The 25,274-nt window shown below is 36.1% G+C and overlaps 1 protein-coding gene and 1 pseudogene across 13 annotated transcripts in view; one reads left to right on the top strand and one right to left on the bottom strand.

The window, feature by feature from the left end:
- Positions 1-12,048, top strand: part of TBC1D12 (TBC1 domain family member 12) — a 213,578-nt gene extending 201,530 nt beyond the window's left edge. For 10 of the 13 annotated variants that reach the window (XM_077125396.1, XM_077125395.1, XM_077125389.1 and 7 more), the window contains 4 exons: positions 5,648-5,776; positions 5,971-6,080; positions 8,721-8,979; positions 9,772-12,046. In XM_077125396.1, coding sequence (XP_076981511.1) covers positions 5,648-5,776; positions 5,971-6,080; positions 8,721-8,979; positions 9,772-9,840 — 567 coding nt within the window. In that variant the 3' untranslated portion in view covers positions 9,841-12,046. Of the gene's footprint in view, positions 1-5,647; positions 5,777-5,970; positions 6,081-8,720; positions 8,980-9,771 lie in introns of all 13 variants that reach the window. The other 3 variants (XM_077125386.1, XM_077125387.1, XM_077125385.1) reach the window with 2 other exon arrangements.
- A 5,187-nt stretch (positions 12,049-17,235) lies between these two features.
- Positions 17,236-24,988, bottom strand: LOC143653399 (developmental pluripotency-associated protein 2 pseudogene; annotated as a pseudogene).
- Between the last annotated feature and the right edge of the window lie 286 nt (positions 24,989-25,274).

Below are 25,274 nucleotides of genomic sequence, written 5' to 3'. Positions count from 1 at the left end.
TAGCCACAGTAGCTCGAATTATCCATTGTCTCTTGAGGATACGCTTGATGGATGGGAGGAAAAATATGATCAGTGGGTAGACTGTGAGTTCCCTGACCTCTGACCTATAGGGTGGTGTCAATTAACTGAATATCAACTATAGCCTCCAGCATCACAGTCATCAAGAGAAAGCTGGTCAGGTCATCAAAACAGAAGAAAAAGACTAAGTCCCACCAATACATAGGACGTAAGAAAATGACTACATTGTGGCTGAAGGAGGAGTTGCTAGATGGAGAGGATTATAATTTTCTCCAAGGAGCATCTGATCAGGAAAGCTCTGCCAACTTCTACATCAAAGATCCATGAGGTAGCTCAGAAGCCAAGGGCAAGAGGGAGAAAATTTTACACAGGACTGATTTATAATCAATCCAGCCATACAGCAGGGTTATCCTGCTGGGATATTTTGCTAAACAGAAGATTTCAGTTCCAGAATTTTCATGTGGGTAGGAAAACTATTTTAGTCTGGGGGGGGGAGGGTGTAGAAATTTTTCAGTTTATAAAGATGGGCAATTTTTGTGTTGTATTTGAAGCTTTTGAAAGAATTTTATAAGATTTTCCAAGTTTGGTTTTATGTGCATTGTTAACAAGAACTGAAATTCTGATTTTTGGTAAGATTAAACGTTTAGGTAGCAGGATTAAAAGAAATGATTTAAGAAGGATATAGTTGTATGAATCAGTTCTCCCAGCACCATTTGTTGAAGAGACTGTTCTTTCCCAATTGAATGAACTTGGCAGCCTTGTCAAAAGTCAGTTGGCTACTTGGCAGGTGAACTTACTGCCCTATCCACCACCACCACCAACCCGCCATGTGGGACATGACTCCCAGGGGTGTAAATTTCCTTGACAACTTGGGACTTGACTGCCAGGAATGAGCTGGGACCTGGCATCATGGGAATGACAAAGACTTCTTGATCTAAAGGGAAAAGACAGAAATGAGACAAAAATAAAGTCAGTGGCTGAAAGATTCCAAACACAGTTGAGAGGTTATCCTGGAGGTTATTCTTACATATTATATAACTACCCCTTTTTAGTTTATGGTATATTGGAGTGGGTAAAGAAAGTACCCAAAAGTGTTGAACTGTGTTCCAGTAGCCTTGATTCTTGAAGAAGACTGTATAACTATACAGCATTTACAATGTGACTGTATGATTGTGAAAACCTCATGTCTGATGCTCCTTTTATTCAGGGTGTGAACAGATGAGTAAAACAATAAGGATAAAAAATAAATGAATAATAGGGGAAGATAAAGGGTAAAAACTGGGTAGATTGAAATACTGTGGGTCAATGAGAGGGAAGGGTAAGGGTATGGAATGTATGAGTTCCTTTTTTTTGTTTTTTTTTCTGGAGTGATGAAATTTTCAAAAAACAGTCATGATGAAGAATACACAACTATGTGATGATATTGTGAACCATTGATTATATAACATGATTGGACTCTGTGTGTGGATATTTCTCAAGGAAAAAAAAGTCAATTGACTGTTGAACAGTAATCCAATAGCCTTGATTCTTGCAGACAATTGAGTAACTATAGAGCTTTTAATGTCTGTCTGTGTAATTGTGAAAACCTTGTGACTGACACTCCCTTTATCCACTTAAGGACAGATGAGTGAAAAAAAAAGACAAAAAAAAATGGAGAAAGTGGGTATGGCATGTTTTGGGTGTTCTTTTTACTTTTTAAAAAAATTTTCTTTAAAAAAATGTACAGAGTTCCTATTTGGAACAACAGAAATGTTTTGTTAATGGATGTTGAAGATGGTAGCATGACACTGTAAACATAATTAGCAGCACTGAAATATATATCTGAATGTGGTTAAAGGGTGAAATGTTATATTGTTTATATGGTAATAGTTAAACCATAGACTATAGTTAATAGTGTGATTATAAAAAGATGCTTTCACCAATTGTGGCAAATGTACCATACCAATGCAAGATACGATGATGGGGTGGTATGTAGGAATCCCTATTTTATACATGATTTTTCTATGAACTCACAATTTCTCTAAAAAAAAAAAAAAAAAAGAAGAAGCAATTGGCTGGTGCATGGGTAGTTCAGTGGTAGAATTCTCTCACCTACATGTTAAGAGACCCAGATTCAATTCCTGGCCCATGCATCAAAAAAAAAAAAAAAGGTCAAAGTTTATTTCTAAACTACTGATTCAATTCCATTAGTCTGTATATCTATCCTTGCGCCAGAACCATGCTGTTTTGATCACTGTAGCTCTGTAAAATGATTTCAAGTCAGAAAATTTGAGTTCTCTAACCTCAAGATGTTTTGGACTCTTTTAAGCCCCTACCCTTCCAAATAAATAATTGGCTTTTCCATGTTTGCAAAGTAGGCTGTTGAAATTTTGGTTGGGATGTCACTGAATCTTTAAATCATTGGATAGAATTGATGTCTTAAGAATATTTGGTCTTCCAATGCATGTGCATGGAATGTCTTTCCATATATTTAGATCTTCTTTGACTTCTTTTGGCAAAGTTTTGTGGTTTCCATGTATAAGTCCTTTATATCCTTGGTTGAATTTATTATTATATATTTGATTCTTTTAGTTGCCATTGTAAATGGAATTTTTCTTGATTTCCTCCTCAGATTGCTCATACTGAACATATAGAAATGATTGATTGATTTTGGGGTGTTGATCTTTTTACCCTTCTACTTTGCTGAATTTGTTCATTAGCTCTAGTAACTTTGTTGTAGTTTTTCAGAACTATCTATATATAGGATCATGTCATATGCAAATAGTTTTACTTCTTCTTTTCCCATTTGGATGCCTTTTATTTCTTTTTCTTGCCTACCTGCTCTGGCTAAAATTTGTATAGAGAACCCTGACTATTCTTCATTTCTTCACACTACTCTAAGCCACTCTTGCCTGTCTTTTCCTTTCAACTAAAGAATTGCTACTCCTTTTAGTAATTCTTTTCTTGATGAATTCTCTCAGTTTCTGTTTCTCTGTGAATATTTTAAACTCACCCTCAATTCTGAAGGATGATTTTTCCAAATTAAGAATTCTTGGCAGTTTTTCTCTTCAAGTACCTTAAATATATCATACCACTGCCTTCTCACCTCTGTGGTTTCTGTTGAGGAATTGGCATTTAGTCTTATTGAGGATCCCTTGTATTTAACTAATTGCTTTTCACTTTCTGCTTTCAGAATACTGTATCTTTGGCATTTGACATTCTGATTAGTATGTTTCTTGGAGTAGGAGTAGTAGTTCTGTTTGGAGTATGTTGTGCTTCTTGGACATGTATATTTGTGTCTTTTATAGGAGTTGGGAAATTTTCAGCCATTATTTCCTCAACTATTCTTTCTGTGCCTTTTTGCTTATCTTCTCCTTCAGGGACCCATGACACATATTGTGCTTTGTTTGTGCTTCATATTTTCATTCAGTTCCCTGAGACAATGTTCAGTGTTTTCTATTCTTTCCTCCATCAGTTCTTCCTACTGCATGATTTCATTTGTCCTCTTTTCTAGTTCTTTCCTCTGAATCTTTCTTCTGCCTGTTCAGATTTGCTATTTTAGTAATTTTTATTCTCCATTATTGTGTCTTTCATCCCCATAATTTGTTATGTTTCTCTTTATGCTTTCAAATTCTTCTTTATGCTCAGACTCTGTCTTCTTAGTATCCTTTAACTCTATATTCACGTTTTCCTTCATTTCCTTGAATTGATTTAGGAAATTAGCTTGAACTTCTTTGTTTAGTTCCAAATTCTGAAGTTTTAATTTGTTCTCTTGACTGTTTATCTTCCTGTTTCTTAGTATGGCTTGTAATTTTTGCTGATGTCTGGGCATCTCATCATCTTGATGAGTTAATTCTGAAGGTCCATTTCTCCTTCTTGCCTGGGGTTCTGTTGTTGATTGGCTTTTTGTTAAGGCTCTTCTTCAATGTCTAGTCCAGTTTTTTCAGAACCTTCAGAATAGTCAGTACTTAATTGTTCAGATTTTCTCAGCTTTTTTTCATCTCATTCTTGCCCTGGACATTCAGTGCAATTTTTAAGATTGTAGTTTTGTTCAAATTGTTTCATCTCCAGCAGAAAGCTTCCTTTCCACTTTTCTTTCTTCAGGATTCTTGATCGCTTTATTTTTGTGTAGAACTTTTCTCCCTAGCTCCTATGATTTCTTTAAATTTTCTCCTTCAGTCAGTGCCCTCCTTTCCTTATACATTTCAGTTCTGGGACCCAACCTTTCTTAGGTGATTCAGTCTCCCTTTCCCTCTTTTTGTTTTCTGTGAGTCTTTTTTGCCTCCAATTTCTTCCCTGTTAGGGTATCCTACCCAGGGATCCAGATGGGGTCAGTCCAGAAAGGTGAGTCAATTTGTGTTGAGGTTGTCCAGCCAACATAAACTGAATTGAGTGTTCATCTCTCGTGCCATCTCTCTATTCTCCCCCACTTTGAGGGGGTCTTTTTGTATGCAGCACACCTCATTGTCTTTTGCTTTGCCCTGGGTCTCTGCAAACTTGGGTCACTGTGCCTGGATATGCATAGGATTCTAACTTGCTGCAATTAGTGGCTCTCTAGTCAGCATAAGCAGGAGGAAGGACCCACGCTGCACTGCCTCTGTATGACACCCTGGCTATGCAGAGCAGTGTGGGATGGGGTCCAGAGTGGCAGGACCAGGACAGAAATTTCCTGCCTGATCTTGGAGAGTATTTTCTTTTAGTTGCATTCAGTATTGTGGGGTCCTTCTCCAGTCTCTATCATCCTCTGGATTTCTAATCAAATGGGATTTGTCTTTTTAATTTGTTGATTCCTAGGGGAGACTTTTCTGGGGGATGTCTTACATCACAGCATGTCACTTGAGGCAGCTGATTTTTTGTGATAATCTTGTAGCCTCCAACTTTGCTGAATTAGCTTATTAGCTCTAGTAGTTTTCTTGTGGATTCATTGGGATTTTTCTATATAAAGAATCATATCATCTGTGAATGGAGATAGCTTTACTTCTTCCTTTCCAATTTGGAAGCCTTTTATTTCTTTTTCTTTCCTAATTGCTCTAGAGCTGTCAGTATAATTGTTGAATAGCAGCGATGAAAGCAGGCATCCTTTTCCCATTCCTGACCTCAGGGAGAAGGTTTTCAGTCTTCTAGCATTGGGCATAATGTATGTTAACTCTGGATCTTTCATATATGCCCTTTATGTTGAGAAAGTAACCTTCTATTACTACTTTGCAGGGTGTTTTCACCTGAATGTTTTCAATGCATTTTCTGAATTGAAATGATCATGTGATTTTTTTTCCCTTCATTTCTTTGCATTGCATTCCTTGGATAAATATGAGATAGGCTTTTCAGCAACTAAAAACCAGTAATTTTTTCTTTTTCTTTTTTTTCAGTTTGTAAAATTCCCTAATACTTTTTAAAGTCATTCCACATGAAAAGAAATGTAAAATTAGGGATATTTTATGATTACTAGTGAGTTCTCTGTATTTATTTATTATGGGAAGAAAAAATATGTCTTGATTAATTTACCTTGCAATGTCTCTTTGTAATTTTTCAGGAATACAATAAAATGAGCAATAGAATGACTTTTTATGCATAAAATACAGGATGCTCATATACCACCCTATTTATTAAGAATGAATTTGTTCATATATTTTAATTTATTTTCCCTTTGAAGGTCCAAGGGATGTCCTTCATTGCAGCAGTACTCATTCTCAACTTGGAAGAGGCTGATGCCTTCATTGCATTTGCAAATCTCCTGAATAAGCCATGCCAGTTGGCCTTTTTCCGAGTGGATCACAGCATGGTATGGATATTTGGAATGAAACATGTTTTCCCTTAACTGTAGGTTTCTGTATACTGAACCTCCTTTCAAGATTAAGAAAACTAAAATAATCTGATCCAGTATTAACTCTTCATTGAATTATAGTATGATTAAGGATTTAGTTTCTCTATTTCTATAGTTATTCCTTCATAATTTATTGAGATTTCTTTCTGTAGATGCTGAAATATTTTGCCACATTTGAGGTATTCTTTGAAGAAAATCTCTCCAAATTGTTTCTTCATTTCAAGTCTTATAGCCTTACACCAGACATATACTTGATAGACTGGTAAGTTGTAACATACATGATATATAATAATAAAAGGAAATAAAATATAACTTTTCATGTGTCTTAGGAACTAGAATAAATCTCATGCACAGGGTCATACGTAATAGAAGACCTTTCCCTTACAAATAGAGAAATTCCCTCTTTTTTGTGGTGAGGCAATTGTTTAAGAGCAAGGACTGTGGATTGAAATTTCTCAATTTGTGTTTCAGTTTCTTGTCTATAGAACGGTAGTACTAATATCTACATCTTGACTTGTAGTTGGTAATAAGTATTTTATTTGAATTATCTTGTTCAGTCCCTAGTACATGCTAAATGCTCAGCAAGAGTTCATTGGTATCCCTTTATTATTCATAACCTATCGTAGTTATGACAGTGTTTTTTTTACAAAGGGCTTTGCTGTTTTCAAAAGTTTATTCAACATTGTAACACAGGAAGGATGCCTTATTTAAGGTATAATGTCTTTTGGTACCTTTCCAACATCACCTCTTCTGTATTAATCCCTTAGCTGATTGATTATAGGGGCTGAATTTTGTCTGAGAAAAGGAGCAATTAATCTTAAGATAGGTTGTTGAGAGTATGTATGAACTATTTAAACCTTAATTATTAATCATGCAAAACTAGTGTTTTTCATGTAAATGATATTGTTTTTAGATAGAAGCATTGATCAAATATGTTTTTCTTTCAAATAAAGTTATTTTTCGATGTATTCTCTTCTATTCCCACTAGGAACATTAGAAGTCCTCTGAGAAGGACTCAAAATAACTCTTTTGAGAAGAAGAGTTTTATGTCATGAGATCATGATATAAGAGCTATTATAAAGGAGAATAAAGATCAATTTACTAATTGTATGAGAAAAGAAAAAAATCTCAGTTGTCAGTCTTGAGTGTTAACATCTATCAGAATGAAAACTGGTAGAGGGAGCAGGATGAAACTAATAGTGAGTGATTACTGTGTACTAGAAGCTGTGCCTAGTGCCTGCTCATACCCTTTCTCGTTTTGAACAATGAATTAGTGTTCTCTGTACCATCAAGAGTATACTTTTTATTATATATAAATATGTGTTCTAATTTAAGAAGTCGACAATGGATTTTTGTTTCACTGCCTCTATTGAACTCATTACCTACAAAACCCAGAATCATTTTTGCAAAACAGAAAGTAATGAATAAGTTGTGATACTAAAGAATTTGAGTACTTTTTTGTTGGAAGAGGCTTTAGTTTCCCCCTCAAGTTCCATCAGCAGCAGCTTAAATAAACACATAATCCCCTTGCCAACACAACTTCAGTTCAGGTCTGTAGCACCAACCCTCCCCACATCACCAACCAGAATGCCACCCCAAAGCACTACTGGATAAAGAATCACATGATTAGATATTGTCAGAAAGGATGAGATAAAACAGTTTTTAATTCATTTGGAGGGTTTATATGCTCCTAAAGAAATAATGAGTAAGGCTTGGTGGAATAGAATAAAGCAATTGATGTTTGTGGGAAGGGAAGAAAAAGGTTAGAAGTCAGATTTCATGGATTTGTATTAGACTACTTAAAGATGACACTTGGGTTCCTCATATAATAAAAGTAAATAGCTTTTTTTTTTTTGAGCATTTCTTAAGTGCCAAGCCCTCTTCTAAGCACTTTACGTGTATTAACTCCTTTAATTGCTTTTTTCATTGTGTAATTTTTATTAACATTTTTATTGTGAAATATAACATATACAAAAAAGCAATATATTTCACAGTGCATTGTAACTGTGAAATTGTAACAAGTAGTTACAGATTTCAGAGTTTGGTATGGGTTACAGTTCCATAATTTTATGTTTTTCCTTCTAGCTGCTCCAAGACACCAGAGATACTCATTTGTTAAATCCTATCTTCTCTATTATAACAGCTCCTTCTCCTTTGATCCTTCTCCCAATTTTTAGGAGCATTTGAGCTGTGCCCATTCTAATTTTTTCATGTTGGAAAGGGGTGTCAATAATATGGGATAGAGAGATGGAAATATATGATGTTCTTGGAGAGGCTGGCCCCTCTGGATTTTCAGGACTTATCTGGCCTAGGAACCCATCTGGAGGACAGGCTTCTAGAAAGTAATCTTAGTGTGTGAAACTTTTGTAATCTCGGATAAAGTCCTAGGTGTTCTTCAGGGTTGACAGGAATGGTTTTGGATGGGGGTCGACAAACTCTGGTAATTAGCAATATCTAGCTAAAGCTAGCATAAGAATAGCCTCCAGAACTCCTTTAATTTTTAAAACAATCCTGAGAGATAGGTAGTATATTATCCTTATTTTACTGGTAAGGAAACTGTTGCACAGCAAGGAGAAATAACTTTCTCAAGGTCACACAGCTGCTAGGAGGCAAATCCTGGATTCAAACTCAGGCATTCAAGTTGCAGAGCCCATACCTATGGCCACTAAGCTGCTCTCCCACTCTGGTTTGTACGAGGTCTTCCTCCTATATATGGTTGTAAATTCACATAATTTTACTCTTTATTATTTAATTTCCCACTTAAGTTCTTTGCTGGAAAGAGCTATATCTTATATGCCTTTTTATTCCTGATTAAGCACTACTTTTTTTATATAGAGATGCTTAGTGAGTAAGCAAATAAATGAATGAAAGTTTTCAATGATTAATTTTCCCTTCATTATAGGATCTTCACGTTGTACAGCAAATCACTACCACTTGATCTGGCCTGTCGAGTCTGGGATGTATTTTGCAGAGATGGGGAGGAATTTTTATTTAGGACTGGATTAGGAATTCTCCGATTATATGAAGATATTCTCCTGCAAATGGACTTTATTCATATAGCACAATTTCTAACTAAATTACCAGAAGATATCACATCTGAAAAGCTGTTTGGCTGTATTGCAGCCATTCAGATGCAGAATAGTACCAAAAAATGGACTCAGGTAGGGTGATATTTTCCTACCTCTAATAGATGTGTTAAAATGATCAGCTGGCTTCTGGTAAAAAAAAGGTTTTGCATTTCTCAAATAAATTTAAAATATATAAATATATATCTTAAAAATTAATTCTGGACTTTGATAGGGTAAGATTTTACAGCGGATTTCCTCTTTCACCTATACAAACCTGTGGTTTTATTTTTATGCATGTCCAATAATATTTTATGAGTTTAATGAAGTAAAATGCATAATAACCATATATTTAGCAGAGCAGTTATATAATTACTTTGGTATTTCAAAAATAAAATAACTCTATTAAATACCTGCATAAGAGGTATATTTAATAGGTTATATAAGAGTTTTGTTGTAGAAAGAATACAGTGTATGATCTTGGCTTTAAGATGTTTAGTCTTGTTAAGGAAACAAACATACTGTTAATCTAAGTTGAGTGACATAAAAAAATAGCATTGTCACTTGCTCCAGGAATTATATAGATAGTAAGCATTATAAGTTCATGGATTAATTGCTTATGAAAATGAGATGGAGGAAAACTGGTCCAGAAAATGTTCTGTTACTAAATAATTATTTCAGAATTTCTCACAAATGATGAAACCTGGAATTTAATAATATTTCATAAAATTGGGCTTGAAAAAACAAGAGAATTTGAGAATGGTTGTTTCTCAGGGGACAGAGTTAAGTGTACTAAAGTTTTTTCACAATGATAAATTATGGTTATTTAAATCTCTTTAATCTGGTGGTATTTTTTGAGGATTAATCTTTATTTTATATAATTTCCAGGTCTTTGCATCTGTAATGAAGGATATTAAAGAAGCAGATAAGAACAATAGCCCTGCTCTGAAAAGCTAATCTTCAAAATTAACAGACTAATTGAAATACAAAAAAAATAGGTCTTTGATAAAAGTCTTTTGTTTCCTGTGTAAAAGAGCTTGGAGGAAAGTGTTGGAGAAATCCAAAAGAATCAAGAGATGGAAAACCACTGTTTTTGAATTCCGTTATTGAAGTAAATGAATTGAGTAACCTATTTGACAGTATTATTAAAGAAGTATTTTGTAGGGAGAGCCATTTTACAAAGGAAGAAGTTTAAATGGCTAGTTTATACTCCATAAATTGGAGTGAACTGTCTAATGCAATAATTTTTTTAAATAGTTTTGGAAATACTTAATTTTTGCAACCTCTTTTATTTTTTAACAGTTATCACAAAAGCACTTTTGGAAGTCAGAGCAGATTGTTAAATACTCAAAATACCATTTGAAATAAATTCCTGAGTACAGATATGCAGATTGTTAAATACTCAAAATGTCATTTGAAGTAAACACCTGAGTATAGGTATTATCTCTAGTTCTGACCGTTTGAAGATATAGACCAAGAAAAAGCAATTTTGTTTAAGTTCTTTAAGTCACTGAAGTGTTGTCATTTAGCTTCATTCACCAGTTGGGGCAAATTTGAATTATCTGGGAACTGGAAGTATTGGTGGGAGATTATTTAACATTTGGTTAGATGTTTTTCCTTAGTATTGTATCTATTCATATGTGAAGGGAAATTGTATCTCCTACTTAAGGAATTCCTGTTACTCAAAATTTTAGTTGTTCTGATTCAAGTGTAAGAAATTGTTCATCTAGTAATTTAACACTAGAAAAACTAAATAACTGGTAGAAAGAAAATCATTTGCACTTTAGTGAACTTAAGACATGACGTTGGCATAAGTCCATAAATATAAATGAGATTTTTCACTGGTTAGAGTACAGAGTAATGGGTTTTGAGAGTTCTTATGTAGCATGCTCCTTTGCAAGACTTTGGTTATTTTGGTTAAAAATCTTACACTGTTTGTAGAAACAAAATTTGTTAATTTGTTTGAAATAACCAGTTTGAAATTTGAAATCTTAATATATAGTCAAGTCATAGACTTGTAAAACCCTGTGCATATTTTTCTAATCAATGGAAGTAAGAGTAAAAGAAAAAAATAAAATTAACTTTTTTTCCTAATGAGTCTAACTTTGATGATATTGTGGATAAAGAGATTATTAATCATTGGTAAATTGGCATTATTTTATTACTTTAATATATTTAATTCTGAACCTAAAATAAATCACTTCAGTATTATGAGCACGATGTTTATCACATGCTTTCTAGTTAATAATTAGATTTATAGCGTGCTTTCTTGTTATAATTTGTTTTGAAACAACAGTTAAGCACACTGTTTCTGTAAGTGGTATATAGTCTTCAAACTAACAAGCCTGAGAGCTTTGTTACTGTAGCGACTGCCCTTTTAGGAGTATGGGACTAGGAGGTGCTCATATATTTTACTCATGGGTCATTGTAGCCTAAGGACTACTAATAAGATCCTTTTTTTCTTTTTCTTTCTTTTTTTTTTTTTTTTTTTTTTCGGGGGGTGAGAGGTGGCGAAGAGCATAGTAGTCCTGGAATCGAACCCGGGTCTCCTGCATGGAAGGGGAGCACTCTGCCACTAAACCATCCATGCACCCGGGTTGATCTTTTAGCTCTGGTAACCATTTCCTTGTATTGGTGGCCCTGACAGAGTTGGAATGTAACCCCTAGCAGTAATCTCATTGAGATTATATTACATGCATAAACTTAATCTTACTTTTGTGTATTTGTTTCCTTAGTTGGATCTAAGTTACTATATTCTTTTTCTTATTTTTATTTTTGTACAGTTTCTTTACATTTAAGTATAAATATGTATATATAATGTAAATATAGGAAATTCATTACAAAACACTAATAACAATTACTATGTAAATAAAACTTGTAAACAGAATAATTACTTGAAATGAGTCTTCATTACTTTTGAGATATCTAGTTTTATTAACCACATCTGGGGGAAAAAAAAGTAATAAACTTTTTGTCACATTTTTCTTCCAAGGAATACTCTAAGCTTTCAGTCTCATGAGGCTGGCAGTACTGCAGCCAAAATGTTGTACTGTATCTTCATTTCAACTTCCTGTACAGGCAATATGTGGTTATTTATATGGTCAGTGTTAAACTACTTTTTTGTTTAAAGTATATTTTCAATTAAAAAATAACTTTTCCTAAAATCTTCAAGATAATGTGAAGTTTAATATGGTGTTTCATTTGTTTGTCTACGTTGCTCAATTTGGGTTTTATATGTATATGTTACACGCAATGATTTCTTACTCTATTCTTCCTCTAGCTTAGGTCTATATTGCACTATTATGCTACTAGAATCCAATAACTAGCTTGGTTTTCTAAAGTCAGCTTTTGCTTATTGCTTTTTCATCTCACATATAATTTTGGTTTGACTATTTTGCTTGACTTTATAAAAGTAAGGTGGCCTTTGCAAAAGGGCATTGACATTGTCAAAGCTTCTGATTTCTGGATAATAGCTTTCATTATAGCTTAGGAGCTAATGCTATTTTTACATAGAATAGTGAACACTAGAGTCTACGCCATTATTGGGTATAATTCTAAAGCATATAATCGTGAAATAATTCATCTTTATAATGTCTTACGGCGTATTTTGATTTCTCATCTCCTATTTTATTTGAATAAAATAAATTATTTTCTATTCCAAGAGCATATTCAGACAGCAGAGATTGGTATAGAAGAGGCAAAAATCTGTAAAGCAGCACTGAAAAATCAGATTTTATTTGCTTTGACTAATTGGCAGTGTCAGAAAATAGTCTACCCTCTGGTAGAAAGGTGATTTTTGTATTTAATTCATATTATTTTGCTGCTGTCAAGGCAACATCCAAAATATTAATCCCCAAGTGTTTAAATAAATTAAACTGATTTGCAACATGTAAAATCTAAAATGAAACAGAAATTTTAAATGAACTTTCAGGGAAACTAAACACTTCAAAGAATGTCTTTTAATGCACATTGAATTTAGTAATACATAGGAATATCTTGTCTATTTGTTTACTAACAGTATAATTGCAATAGAGGTAGATATATGGTACTTTTAATCAATGCATGAGCTTTTGATAAACCTGATTATGTGCTATAGTATGTCAAAGCTGCTGGAATGCAATATACCAGAAACAGAATGGCTTTTTTTTTTTTGAATGGCTTTTAAAAGGAGAATTTATTAAGTACCTATTTAATCATTCTATGTCCAGGAAAATGTCTGAACTAAGGCATCCAGGAAAAGAAACCTTGGCTCAAGAAAGGCCAGTGTCCGTCTCATGGCAAGGCACGGCACATTGCTAGTATCTGCTGGTCCTTGTTCTCAGTTCCATTGCTTCCAGTTTCTGATGCCAGTGGTTTCCTTTCTAAGCATCTGTGGGTCTTCCCTTAGTTTCTTCAGGACACAACTCTGGATTCTGACTTGCTTAGCATCTCATGGGAAGCCTGATGGCAATGTCTGCTGGGCTCTGCCTGCATCTAGGCATCTGCTCTCTCTGTCGGCACTCCAAGCATCTCCAAACATCCATGTCTCTGTCAGCTCTGAAGCAACTGTCCTCCAAGTGTCTGAGGTTTCTTCAGAATGTTTTCCTTTTTAAAGGACTCTAGTAAACTAATCAAGATCTACCTTGAATGGGTAGAGTCACATCTCCATCAAATCTAAAGATCATATCCAGGGTGGGCCACATTGGCTCATCAGGCAAGAATGCTTGCCTGCCATGCCAGAGGACCTGGGTTCGATTCCGGGTGCCTGCCCATGTTAAAAAAAAAAAAAAAGATCATATCCACAATTGGGCATCACATCTCCATGGAGGTAATCTAATCAAAAGTTTTCTGCCCTAAAAGAAAGGGCTGCCCCCACAAAATTGGATCAGGATTAAAACATGGCTTTTCTGGGGTGTATAATAGTTTCATACTGGCACTGTACCAAGCATTGCTTCCTACTATAGGATACATAAAATTGCAAGACTTGAGAAATTGGCAAAATTTCATTTTTTTCCAAACTTTCTACTCTTCATATTGCTCTTTCCTCAGTCCAATTAATGAAGTTTTACCATGTGCATTGCATTCAGTGGGCTGGATTTATTTTCCAATAAACAGCAGGAAAGATATTCAGCTTTTTTTAAAGTTCCATTGCAAAATTGTTTTATTTGTTAAACACTTAAGTAAACAGAACTTTCATGATTTTATTTAAGGTGAAATGACTTTTGTATTATTTCTGGGTATTTGGAAAGTCATTTTTGTAATAACAATGTAAATGATAAGCTAATATAGATTTGAGGGAGTATATTAATCAACAACAGTGGGATATATACTTTTGTTCTCAGTTTTTAAATTCAGGCATACTATTTTTCATAATGGTATTATAAAAGCAAATATTGAAGTTTCAGATTTTCTTGGTCTCAGCAAAATTGATCATTTAGTCAGCAGATGTATTTTGATTGCTACATAAATCACAAGGCTTTCAATTTTAGTATCTTTATCCTTAAACTTTAGAAGGAAAATATTTGTTTGATCAAAACCTTTGTAGATTGTAAAAGTCTTTAAATGCCAATGTTTGGACTTTAAAGTAAGAAGATAAATTGGAAAGTGAATGATAGGGTTTATTCTTAAATTATTCCAATTGATTTAAATAAATTGTATTGCAATAAGGTAATTTCTTATTACTTTTAGTTGTAATATTTCTTCTGAGCTAATTTTTAAAGGTATTTTTGGAGCCCTTGAAAATTAAACATTTTTTATCGAATTTTTAGTGTATATGCTTTATGATCTTTTAAAAGTGTAAAATTTCCTATGATTTCCTTGTTCAAGATCCTCTAATGACATTCCTCATAATAAAAGTCCAAACTCTTTCCTGTTAGGTCCTACCTGATCTGGTCTCTGCCCCTTTCTCACCAGTTTAACCTACCATTAAACCTCATTTACTCTACTGTAGGAACAATAGACTTCTTGCCATTTGTCAATCTGCCAAACTCCTATTTACCTAAGGGATTTTACTGTTGTTCCCTGTCTGAATGTTTTCTGTTTGGGTCTTTGCATAGTATATTCTCTTTTCATTCAGGTCCCTGGTTAATATCACTTCCTTAGAGGAGGTCTTTTCTCTAAACATCTGATAATCCATCACTCTCATAACCTTACTGTGCCAGTTTGAAATTATTGTGTATCCCAGAAAAGCCATGTTTTAATCCTGATCCAAACTTGTGGGACAGCTATATCTTTTAATCCTGATTCAAAACTGCAGGGTGGAAATTTTTATTTGATCATCTTCATGGAGGTGGGCATGCCCAATTGTGAGTGTGTCCTTTTGATTAGATGGAGATGTGACTCCACTCATTCAAGGTGGGTCTTGATTAGTTTACGAGAGTCCTTTAAAAAGGGAAACATTTTTTTTTTTTTTTAAAGGAAAGACAGAGAGAAGGAAGGAAGGATAGAAGGAAGGAAGGAAGGAAGAAAGGGAAACATTTTTAAACATTTTCTTGTTTATTGTATTCTGTTTCTCCGTTTTTGTTACATGGGCTGGGGCCGGGAATCGAACCGAGGTCCTCCGGCATAGCAGGCAAGCACTTTGCCCGCTGAGCCACCGCGGCCCGCCCAAAAGGGAAACATTTTGAAGAAACCTCAGATGTACTCATTTGGAGAATAGTTCAGAGCCAAAAATGAGACCCAGACATTTGAAGATGCAGGGCCCAGCAGATGTCGCAATGTGTCTTTCCATGAGATATTAAGCAGGCCAGAACCCAGAGTTGTGTCCTGGAGGAGCTAAATGAAGGCTCATAGACACTTAAGAAACCATTAGAAACAGAGGCTGAAAGCAATGGAGCCTAGGATAAAGGAACTGGCAGATGCCAGCCACGTGCCTTCCCTACTGACAGAGGTCTTCCCAATGGCACCAGCCTTTCTTGAGTGAAGGTAACCTCTTGTGGGGGCCTTAATTTGGACGTTTTCACACCTTAGAATTGTAACTTGCAACTTATTAAATTCCCTTTCTAAAAGCTGTTCCAATTCTGGTATATTGCATTCTGGCAACTTTAGCAAACTGAAACAGATTTTGGTACCAGAGAAGTAGGGTGCTGCTGTGCTTTGCAAATACCAAACATGTTGGAACAGCTTTTTATATGGATAAGGGGAAGACTGGAAGAGCTGTGAAGAACTTGATAGAGAAGGCTAAGATGCTTTGAAGAGACTGTGGTAGAAATGTGGACTCCAAAGATACCTCTGATGAGGCTTTAGACAAATAATGAACGTCATTGCAAATTGAAAGGAAGGCAACTCGTATTTTAAGATGGCACTAATTTGGCTGAATTGTGTACTGCTGTTGGATGGAAGTTAGAATTTAAAGGCAATAAGCCAGGATACTTAGCTGAGAAAATTTCCAAACTAAGGTAATTGCAGCTTGGTGGCTCCTTGAAGCTTATAGTAAAATGCGAGAGGAAAGAGATAAGTGGAGAACTGAACTCTTGAACAGAAAGAAAACAGAAATTGGTGGTCTAGAACTGGGCTTCCAGAAAATGAGATCCCAATGGGTAGGGCCCCACTTTAGGATTTAACCAAACATAGAAGCAGCCAACCATTATAGGTCAAGTGAGGACTGGAAATGGAGTCATCCAGAAAGGATTTGAGGAAAGGGCCTATTGTCTGACACTTATGATCCCTGTATACTGCATAGAGAACTAATAAAAGAGTGTTGTGGGATATGTATAAACAGAACCACCACCAGTCTGGTCTAAAAGGGACAGATTGAAGGAAAAATGATTTCAGAGGCAAGACAATGGAAGCTAAGATTTGAAGCCAAGAAACGTTGGACCAGGAGTGCAGACCCACTTATGCACTTGGAGAGAGTGAGTTTGCCCCAAAGGCAAAGGTTAGGCCTTCCACCTGGATGCTTAGGAAGAGTTTTGCTGCCCCAGGCCTTAGAGAGGGTAGAGTGCATAAACCATCATCCTGGCATCTGGCTGTCACCCCATTGTTCTGGAGAAGTTGAGCATGTGCTCTGGAAATCATAGAGATCCTGGGTGCTGCCCCAAAACTTGGAGAGGGTGAAGAAGAGAAAGGTGGTTCCCCCAAGCCTTGAAACCCATACCCCAACATTCAGAGAGAGCAAGGCCACTGTGTAGGCCCTTGGAAAAGATGGGACTGCCACTTTCTAAAGCCCCGAGGATGAATGACTCTCAGACTTTGAAATCCAATGGAGTTTGCCCCTTAAGTTTTGGGAAATGTTTGGGTTTGGTGACCCTGTTTACCTTTCGATTTCTCACTATGGCAGTGTAAACATATATCCTGTGACTGTCCCTCCTTTGCATATTGGAAGCGGATAACTTGTTCTGAGTTTTTCAGGTCCACAGCCAGAGGAGAATTTTTTTTTTTTTTTTTTTTACTCAGCAATTCCACTTGCACAAATTTTATTTAACAAATCCACGTGTAGAAATTTCATTGTACAAATGCACACACACAATATGATTGAACAAGGCTAACTGTGTGAATATTACAATGAGAAATATTTCATAATATATCCAAGTAGTTTTTAAATATTGTGGATATACCCACATAAAGATTTTTAAGATAGCAAAAACATATTCTATATAGCTATACACAGAATGTTAAAATATTTATGGATACATTTCCTGTACTTGAGCTCTCCTCTAGCAGTAATTTCTATGGAACCAACACATGGAGAAAATTTTAATTGACGTGGACAGGATTACCTTTTACTAAACCCAATTCATAAAAAGTAGCAGTAGCAGTCACTTTTTGATAAACCCAAAAATGTTCATTCACATTTTTACTCAAAAAAGCAAGCAGCATTGAGGATGTTTAGGACACGGCACATTAATCATCTGGATGCAAGCCAATTTAGCTACGGACTCTCAGTCATTTGTTGTTTACTAAAACATTGCCCTTCCAAAAATAGAGATGGTGGTGTGTTCAAAGCAGATCGCTTCTCCTTCCCAATTAAAATTAATCTTTTCATTAACTTCTTGTTCCTCTTCACACATTCTGGGCACAACATACTGTCTTCTACGTCCACTGATGCAAAAGTGCAGGCTGGTAACAGAAAGAGAGAGATCATCCTCTTGGGAGTGTCAGGTACCCAGGCCTGACCTGCATGGAACTGTAGGTGAACCCAACCCTTTGTGTCTGCAGGGAGAACTCTGCCATGGACCACACACCATCTGACACCTGAGGCTTGCAGCAAAAAGGTCTCAACAGAAGTAGGTATGGGACATGAATTCACAGTCTTAGGCTGAACTGCTCTTGCAGCAATTCTTGTCCATGATGCTAACATTGCCTCCTGAGCAGACGTTATTACTTCAATTTTTTTAGTCATTTCTTCTTTCTCCTTTTTCTGACCCTTTCCTGTCTTGGTCATTGTCTTGCAATTCTTCGAACGTGACTCCAACTTGGCCTTCCGCGGTGTGTCAGGAATATCCTGTTTTTGCTCAGGGTAAGCATGTTGCTGGAGTCTCAGATAAACCTCTATTTTCGGGCCATCAGTACTCAAATTAAAATGCTGGCACCACTTCCGCAAAGTGTCCCGGTGTACCTTATTAATTGGAGGCAAAATGGTTGGCAAGGGAAGCGCTGGTACTTTAGGTTTTGAGCAAGCTTTGGATTGAGGAAGAGGAACTTTATCCCTTTTCCTAGACTTCTTTGGTTTAACTTCTGCAGTAGAAGTACTTGGTTCCATTTGATGGTCTTCTTGAAGTTCCTCTTTTATTGGAACTAAAGTGATTATCACATGTTCCTCATCTACTTCCTCCTCAGAGACATTCTTTTCGTTGCTGTCATAATTTTCCAGAGGAGAATTTTTTTACCTTAGGGCAGACCATGCCTGCAACTGATTTTGATGAGATTTTTTACTGTTTTTGACTTTGCATGGTATTTGTATTGTTACTGAAATGGTTTAAGGCTTTTGTGATATTGTGATGGAGTGAATGTATTTTGTATATGTCTTTTTTGGGATCCAAAGGATGGAATGTGCTGGTTTGAAACTATTATGTTCCCCAGAAAAGCCATACTTATCTTGTGGGGGCAGCTGTTTCCTTTAAACCTGATTCAATACTGTAGGGTGGAAACTTTTGATTAGATATCCATGGAGATGTGGTGTGCCCAATTGTAGGTGTGTCCTTTTGATTAGATGGAGATGTGACTCCACCCAAGATGTGACTTGATTAGTTTACTAGAGTCCTTTAAAAGGGAAAACACTTTGAAGAAACCTCAGATGCAGACTCTTGGAGAACAGCTGCTTCAGAGTCAAAAACAATCCCAGACATTTGGAGATGCAAATGTGTTGCAGCTAGATTGAAGAAATGGGAGGCAAAGAATTAAAGAATGCTAATGTAGGTTATTATTTTAAAATTAGCTATAAAGGATAAGAGAGTGGATAATAGCTGGAAGGGATAGAAGAGGTTCCCTCCCTGCCCCCTTTTTTAAATGAGAGAGAATTGAGCATTTAAATACTAATGGAAAAGATTCAGTAGAGAGAGGTTTATGAAACAAAGATCTGATGGATAATGAGTAATTTAAGATGCCTGAATAGGCTGAAGAGAGTTGGATCCAAAGCATAACATGACGGAAAGTGGAAAAGGTGTTGAAATGCAGGTAGGGCCCGCTCGAGGTTTGGCGGCCAAAGGCTACTTCGCGGGCTGCCGCCGCCGCCGCCGCCCTCCTCACTCCACGGTCGAGAGAAAATGGAAGAAAGAAACAGAAACTTGCCAAGGAGAGAGCTGGGCTTTCCAAGTTGCCTGACCTTAAAGATGCTGAAGCTGTTCAGAAATTTTTCCTTGAAGAAATACAGCTTGGTGAAGAGTTACTAGCCCAAGGTGAATATGAGAAGGGTGTGGACCATTTGACAAATCCAATTGCTGTGTGTGGACAGCCACAGCAGTTACTGCAAGTATTACAGCAAACTCTTCCACCACCAGTGTTCCAGATGCTTCTAAGCTCCCAACAATTAGTCAGAGAATTGTAAGTGCTCAGAGCTTGGCTGAAGATGATGTGGAATGAAAAACAAATATCAGCATAATAAAATCTCAATTTAAAATATTTTTAAGATTCTTAACTTGGAAGATGAACAGCTCTGGAGTTATAGGAGCAAATATGCTTTGAGATGGACTGTACCACACTGAAATCTGCCAAAGTTAATTTTTACTTTGTGTAGATCCATTTGTCTGTTTTATTTATTTTTCCCAGTGAAAAGTGTATTTTGATAAGTATTTTTCATTTTATAAATACACTATGAGTTAACTAAAATATCATGGATTTTGTTTCTTCCTAAAATGTACACACATGTAACAATACTTAGTTTGAAAGTACCCAGTGCTCAGTTTTTTTTTTTTTTTTCTTTTGTTTTCTTTTTTTCGCACGGGCAGGCGCAAGGAATCAAACCCAAGTCTTTGACATGGCAGGTGAGAACTGTACCTGCTGAGCCACCATGGCCTGCCCCAGTGCTCAGTTTTTAAAGATAAGGCATAAAAAAGTATAGGAGAAAGCTGAAGAACGTGCATTTTTTAAAGGCTAATACCTTTTGCTGTATATCAGAAAATTGTATGAAAACTTGATTGTTTATCAAAACTGAGCATTAATCTTTGAGATGATTTTTCCCATTTAATCTTTCAAATATAAATACATATGTGAAATGTGCTGCTGTGCTATATTAACTTTATCCCTACCCCTTATGTCAATCTTGATAATACTGTTTAAATCAGTAGGCTTAGTAAAATGTTTTATTTAAATGGTGGGCTTAATATGTCCTAGGTATTTATCACCCTGTACTTTAGATATGTGTAGCAGTTGCAAATAGCACTAGCTGCGTGTGAGCTTCACCAAATCATGTCTGCTTATTTTCCTCATTTATAAAATAAAGGGAACTGATCTCTGAGGCATCCCTTTTTTTATATGGTTGTGTTCAGCATCTTCAAATCCACCTTCTCCTGAAGAGTGTCTTTTCTTTGGCCACCAGGCCTTGTATTGTTTTATACTCTGAATTTTGCATGCTTGCCTAACTTAGTATTTCCAAATTGATCTTTTATTAATGTCTGATTGTTGTGTTGATTTTCACTGAAATCATACGGTTCTGTCGCAAAACTGTAAATTAATCTGAAGTGTATGATTTAAGGTAACTGGGATGACCTACTTGTAAAAAAAAAGTTCCACTTTGTGTTTAACTTTGATGTATTTCTTTAATCCTAATTCAACTTGATTCATTTATCTTGTTGAACACTAAGAGTAAGGCATAAGCTTGTGGCTGAAGATTGAAGAAAATGGAGTGGGACCTTTTCTCAAATATTGACAAGCAGTCACAGATCCCATTTCAGAACTGAGAATAGGGATCTTTGGTATCGTGCTGCATGTGCTGAACTGAGCAGTATTTCTCGTTCAGATTGGCTTTGTGCCATATAAAAGTCTGAGGAGAGATCCCAGAGATTTTTCCTTTGTACTAGGCTTTTTATCTTGATTTACTTATTAACTTTTCTTACCTTAACCTAGGCTGTTATGTGTGTGTGTGGTAGTTGTGGTATAGTGGAAAGAGTTTGAAATACAAGGCTAGCTTCTGCCTCTAATTAGCTTTCTGTATAGCCTTGGGCATGTCATGTATCCACCTCTAGTGTCTCACCGATGAATTAGACATTGGGATAGATGGGTCAAACATGTAAGGGCTCTTCCTCCAGATACCTTCTAGGTTTGTGAGAATTCTTGGTGTATTTTATTATTATCATCATGACACTTTGTGTGCTTTTGTGGGGAATGAACAGTAGAAACCTGACAAGATCTGAAATTCAAAGCACGGTAGTGGTGACTGGTCAGTAATTGATCAGGCAGCAGAGAAACAGTCTTTTCTCTAGGTATAGATTGAGGGAGGTAGAGGGAGAATATAGGTGGGAAAAAGAGCAGAGAGCTTAGCAAGAAAATAATGGGCCTGGAAAAACTAAGGATTGGTTGGAGGAGTGAGTGGTCATCTAGATTTTGGGAAGGTAGAAAGCTAACTATATATGCCCTTGAAAATTGTGCACTACAAGCTGGGAATCAGCTTTCTGGAAAATAATCCTCTTTGATTTAAGCCTTGTTGAAAAGGCAATGATGGCTTCACTTTAGAGCCGATTAAGCCAAGTACATTTTCTTATTTAAATGACAGCTTTGGTACTTTAAAATTAGCTCCTACTTTTGAAAGCTTTAGGTGTGCTATATTTAAAAAAAAAAAAAAACCTGCTATTTTATCCCCACTGAAGAGTTTCCTACCTAAGGTTTTAGTAGTGGTGATAAACCAGGGAACCGTGGTGCTGACCAAATGGTACCCAGTAGGTGGGAATAAAACAACTCAAGATTTAAGTTGAATGAAACAGATTGAATGTTCCCATGTGCTAATGTTGCAACCTTGTGTAAAATCTCTAGAAATGGAAAACATATTGTTGTATGTTGACATGCTTCTTTGGTCAAAAATCTTTGTTAAATACAAAGGTTCATAATTTATATTTAAAGTAAAAGCATTTAAAACGAGCTTACCTGACAGCATTGTTTTTCTATTGATAACTAGAATTTATGTTCACATTTAAGTGTAAAACCTAGTATAGTGTGCAGTCAGTAAATATTTCATTCTTCTAATCCCTTCCTGCCTATCTTTGTGACCTCACTGATTCAACCTGTGGACCAGAGTATTGATGAAATGTTATTGCAGAAGAGATTTTGAGAAAATTAACGTATCGTGTAGCTATCACACAAATTGATTTTCCTTGTAAAGTAAAAAATGCAGTTTTTGTTATTGCTTGTGCCTCAGTTGTTTAAGTGAATATTAAAGGGCTTGGAGAAAAAAAAAAAAAAAGAAATGCAGGTAGGTTTGTAAGTTTGGTGTTGGGAAGCTGAAGGGAATTCTGGCTAATTGTTTGGCAGCAAGTGGGGTCATTTAATGTAAACAGAAGGGAACAGGTTTTATTTGCTCTTGTTTTGTTTTACTTCTATGATTGGGTTGATGGTAAGGTCATTAATATGAAAAGGATTCTAGAAGAGGAAATATTTTGTGTGGGTAGGGAAAATAATGAATTGTAACATCTTAAAAGAAAATCCCAGTGCCTCATCCAAACAGTCACCTCTGACTTTTGTGCCACTCGTCCTATTCTGCCTTGCTAACTCTGCTTCAGTCATAGCAGCCTTCTTTCTGATAAAGTGCCCAAGTTTATCCCTGTCTTAGTCTCTTTGCACTAGCTGTAGCTTCTGCTTGGACTACTCATGTCCTGCCTGGCTTCTTGACATGTGGTTCTCTACTTAAGTGTCTATCACTTCTGCAGAGACACCTGATTACCCAATCTATAATAGCCACCCAATCACTCTGTTCTGCAGAGAATTTACCAATTCCCCTCTCCACCCCACTTATATGTCCCAACTCCTAGAATGTAAGTTGCATATCAACAGGGTTCTCATCAGTTTTGATCTTTTCTGTATAGCTCCTAGAACAGTTCCTGTACCCAGGAGACGTTTAAATACAGGCCCTTAAATAAGAGTTAATGTACAAAATTTTCATAGCCAAAGTGACGGTAGAGTCTGCACAATGAAAAAGATATGACAGGAAATGCCCCAAGTGCACTTTTATCAACAAGTGCAGATGTTAGTTGAGATGTCTGTTCTTCAAAAATCAGATGAAACTGACTTGAACTCCATCTCACATGGTTGGACAGATTTCCCCCACTCACTCTCTCTCTAGGGACTAAGGGAAAATTTTCAGTCTTGAGCTGATCATTGCAGCCTGTAGAGCAGATGAAACAGGAACAAAATATGTAGAGAAAAACAGGATGGATAACTGATTTTTAGGACGTGGGCCAGAATGAAGTTCAAAAGAAAGAACAAAGCAAGATTTTCAATGCATTAGGAGGAAACTTAGGGAAAAGCAGTTTTAAAACATTAGAAGGATAAAAATTTCATTGCAAAAGTTGGCGAAAGTCAAAACAAGTAGAGTATAAACAGCTATTGTCTTTGATTAGGAGGAGGTAGAATCTAGTAATAGTTATTAATGAGGCTACATTTCATCTTTGAAAAACTATTGAACCAGTAGTCCAAAGACCTGGATTTGACTCTTGTTTCTATCACAAAGTAACTATAGGGTACTGGACAAGTAGATTTATCCTCTCAGCATTAAATTTCTCATTTGTAATGTAGAAATAAAAATAATCTGCTCTGCCAGCCTTAGAGTGTTGTTATGCAGGTTGCTGAAGATGGCTATGATGGACATATATTGCAAACTTAAGTGTTATGCAAATATCATTAAACTTATTGGAGTCAAATGAAGGGAACAGGATAAATGGTGGGTATACCATGAATTCTGGGAAATGGGGAAAGTGGTGTGGGAAACCAAGGAAATAATGAAAAGGGATTGCAGTCAAGAAAGTGCGTTTGAAGACTGAAAGGAAAATGAGTGATAAGAAATGTTCTGGTTCTTCTTTCAGGTGCACATTCTAATATATTGCCAATAGCTTCCTAAATTTTCTGTTGGCCACTCCACTCAGTTTATTACTACATTAAGTTCTCCCTTATCTTAAAACTTTCTTGAACCACCCATAATCTTTAAAAAAATTTTTTTAAATTGAGAAATCATCACACACATAAGACCATCTATAGAATACAATCAGTGGTTCACAATATCATCACAGAGTTGTGTATTCATCACCATGAACATTTTTAGAACATTTACATCACTCCAGAGAAAGAAATAAAAAAACGAAAGAAAACTCGTATATCCCATATCCCTTACCCATCTCTCTCACTGACCACTAGTATTTCAATCTACTCATACTTTTTTCACCTTTTATCCCCCATTACTATTTATTTTTCCTTATTTTTTACTTCTCTGTCCATACCTGGATAATGGGAGCATCAGACACAAGGTTTTCACAATCACATGGTCACATTGTAAGAGCTATATAGTTATACAATCATCTTTAAGAATCAAGGCTACTGGAACACTACCACCCATAATCTTAATTTCCTGTCTTAATTACCTTATTCTTTCTCTCCCCAGCCTATCCACAAAAAAGCCCTTTTCTAGGTCATTTCGGAAGCTTCTCAGTGTCGGGCAAAGTTGGCAATACTCTCGTTTTCCGGGACTCACACCTGGATACTTATACATCTTTCTGACCTAAAGGATTATGGGTTGGGGGGATTTAATCGCATTAAAGTGTGTGAAGGTGGTGCCTTGGAAATTAAGCGGGCTGCTAAACTAATGCGTAATACAGCACTATCATTAAACCTGAGAAAATTGGGAGCATCCGTGGTTAGGAGACTCGCTTTATATCACAAGGCTAGTTACAGGATGAACTCGGTAGTTTCCCGAAGACTGAGGTTCAGGTAAACAAACAAGGTCACCACAGGTAGTCCCCCACAAAAACCAAACCACGCCAAATCTCGCGCTGCTG

The sequence above is a fragment of the Tamandua tetradactyla genome, chromosome 13 (assembly GCF_023851605.1).
Source record: "Tamandua tetradactyla isolate mTamTet1 chromosome 13, mTamTet1.pri, whole genome shotgun sequence".
In the NCBI taxonomy this organism is placed as follows: Eukaryota; Metazoa; Chordata; class Mammalia; order Pilosa; family Myrmecophagidae; genus Tamandua; species Tamandua tetradactyla.
Note: the sequence above shows the minus strand (reverse complement) of the source record. Positions and strands in the feature narration are given on the sequence as shown.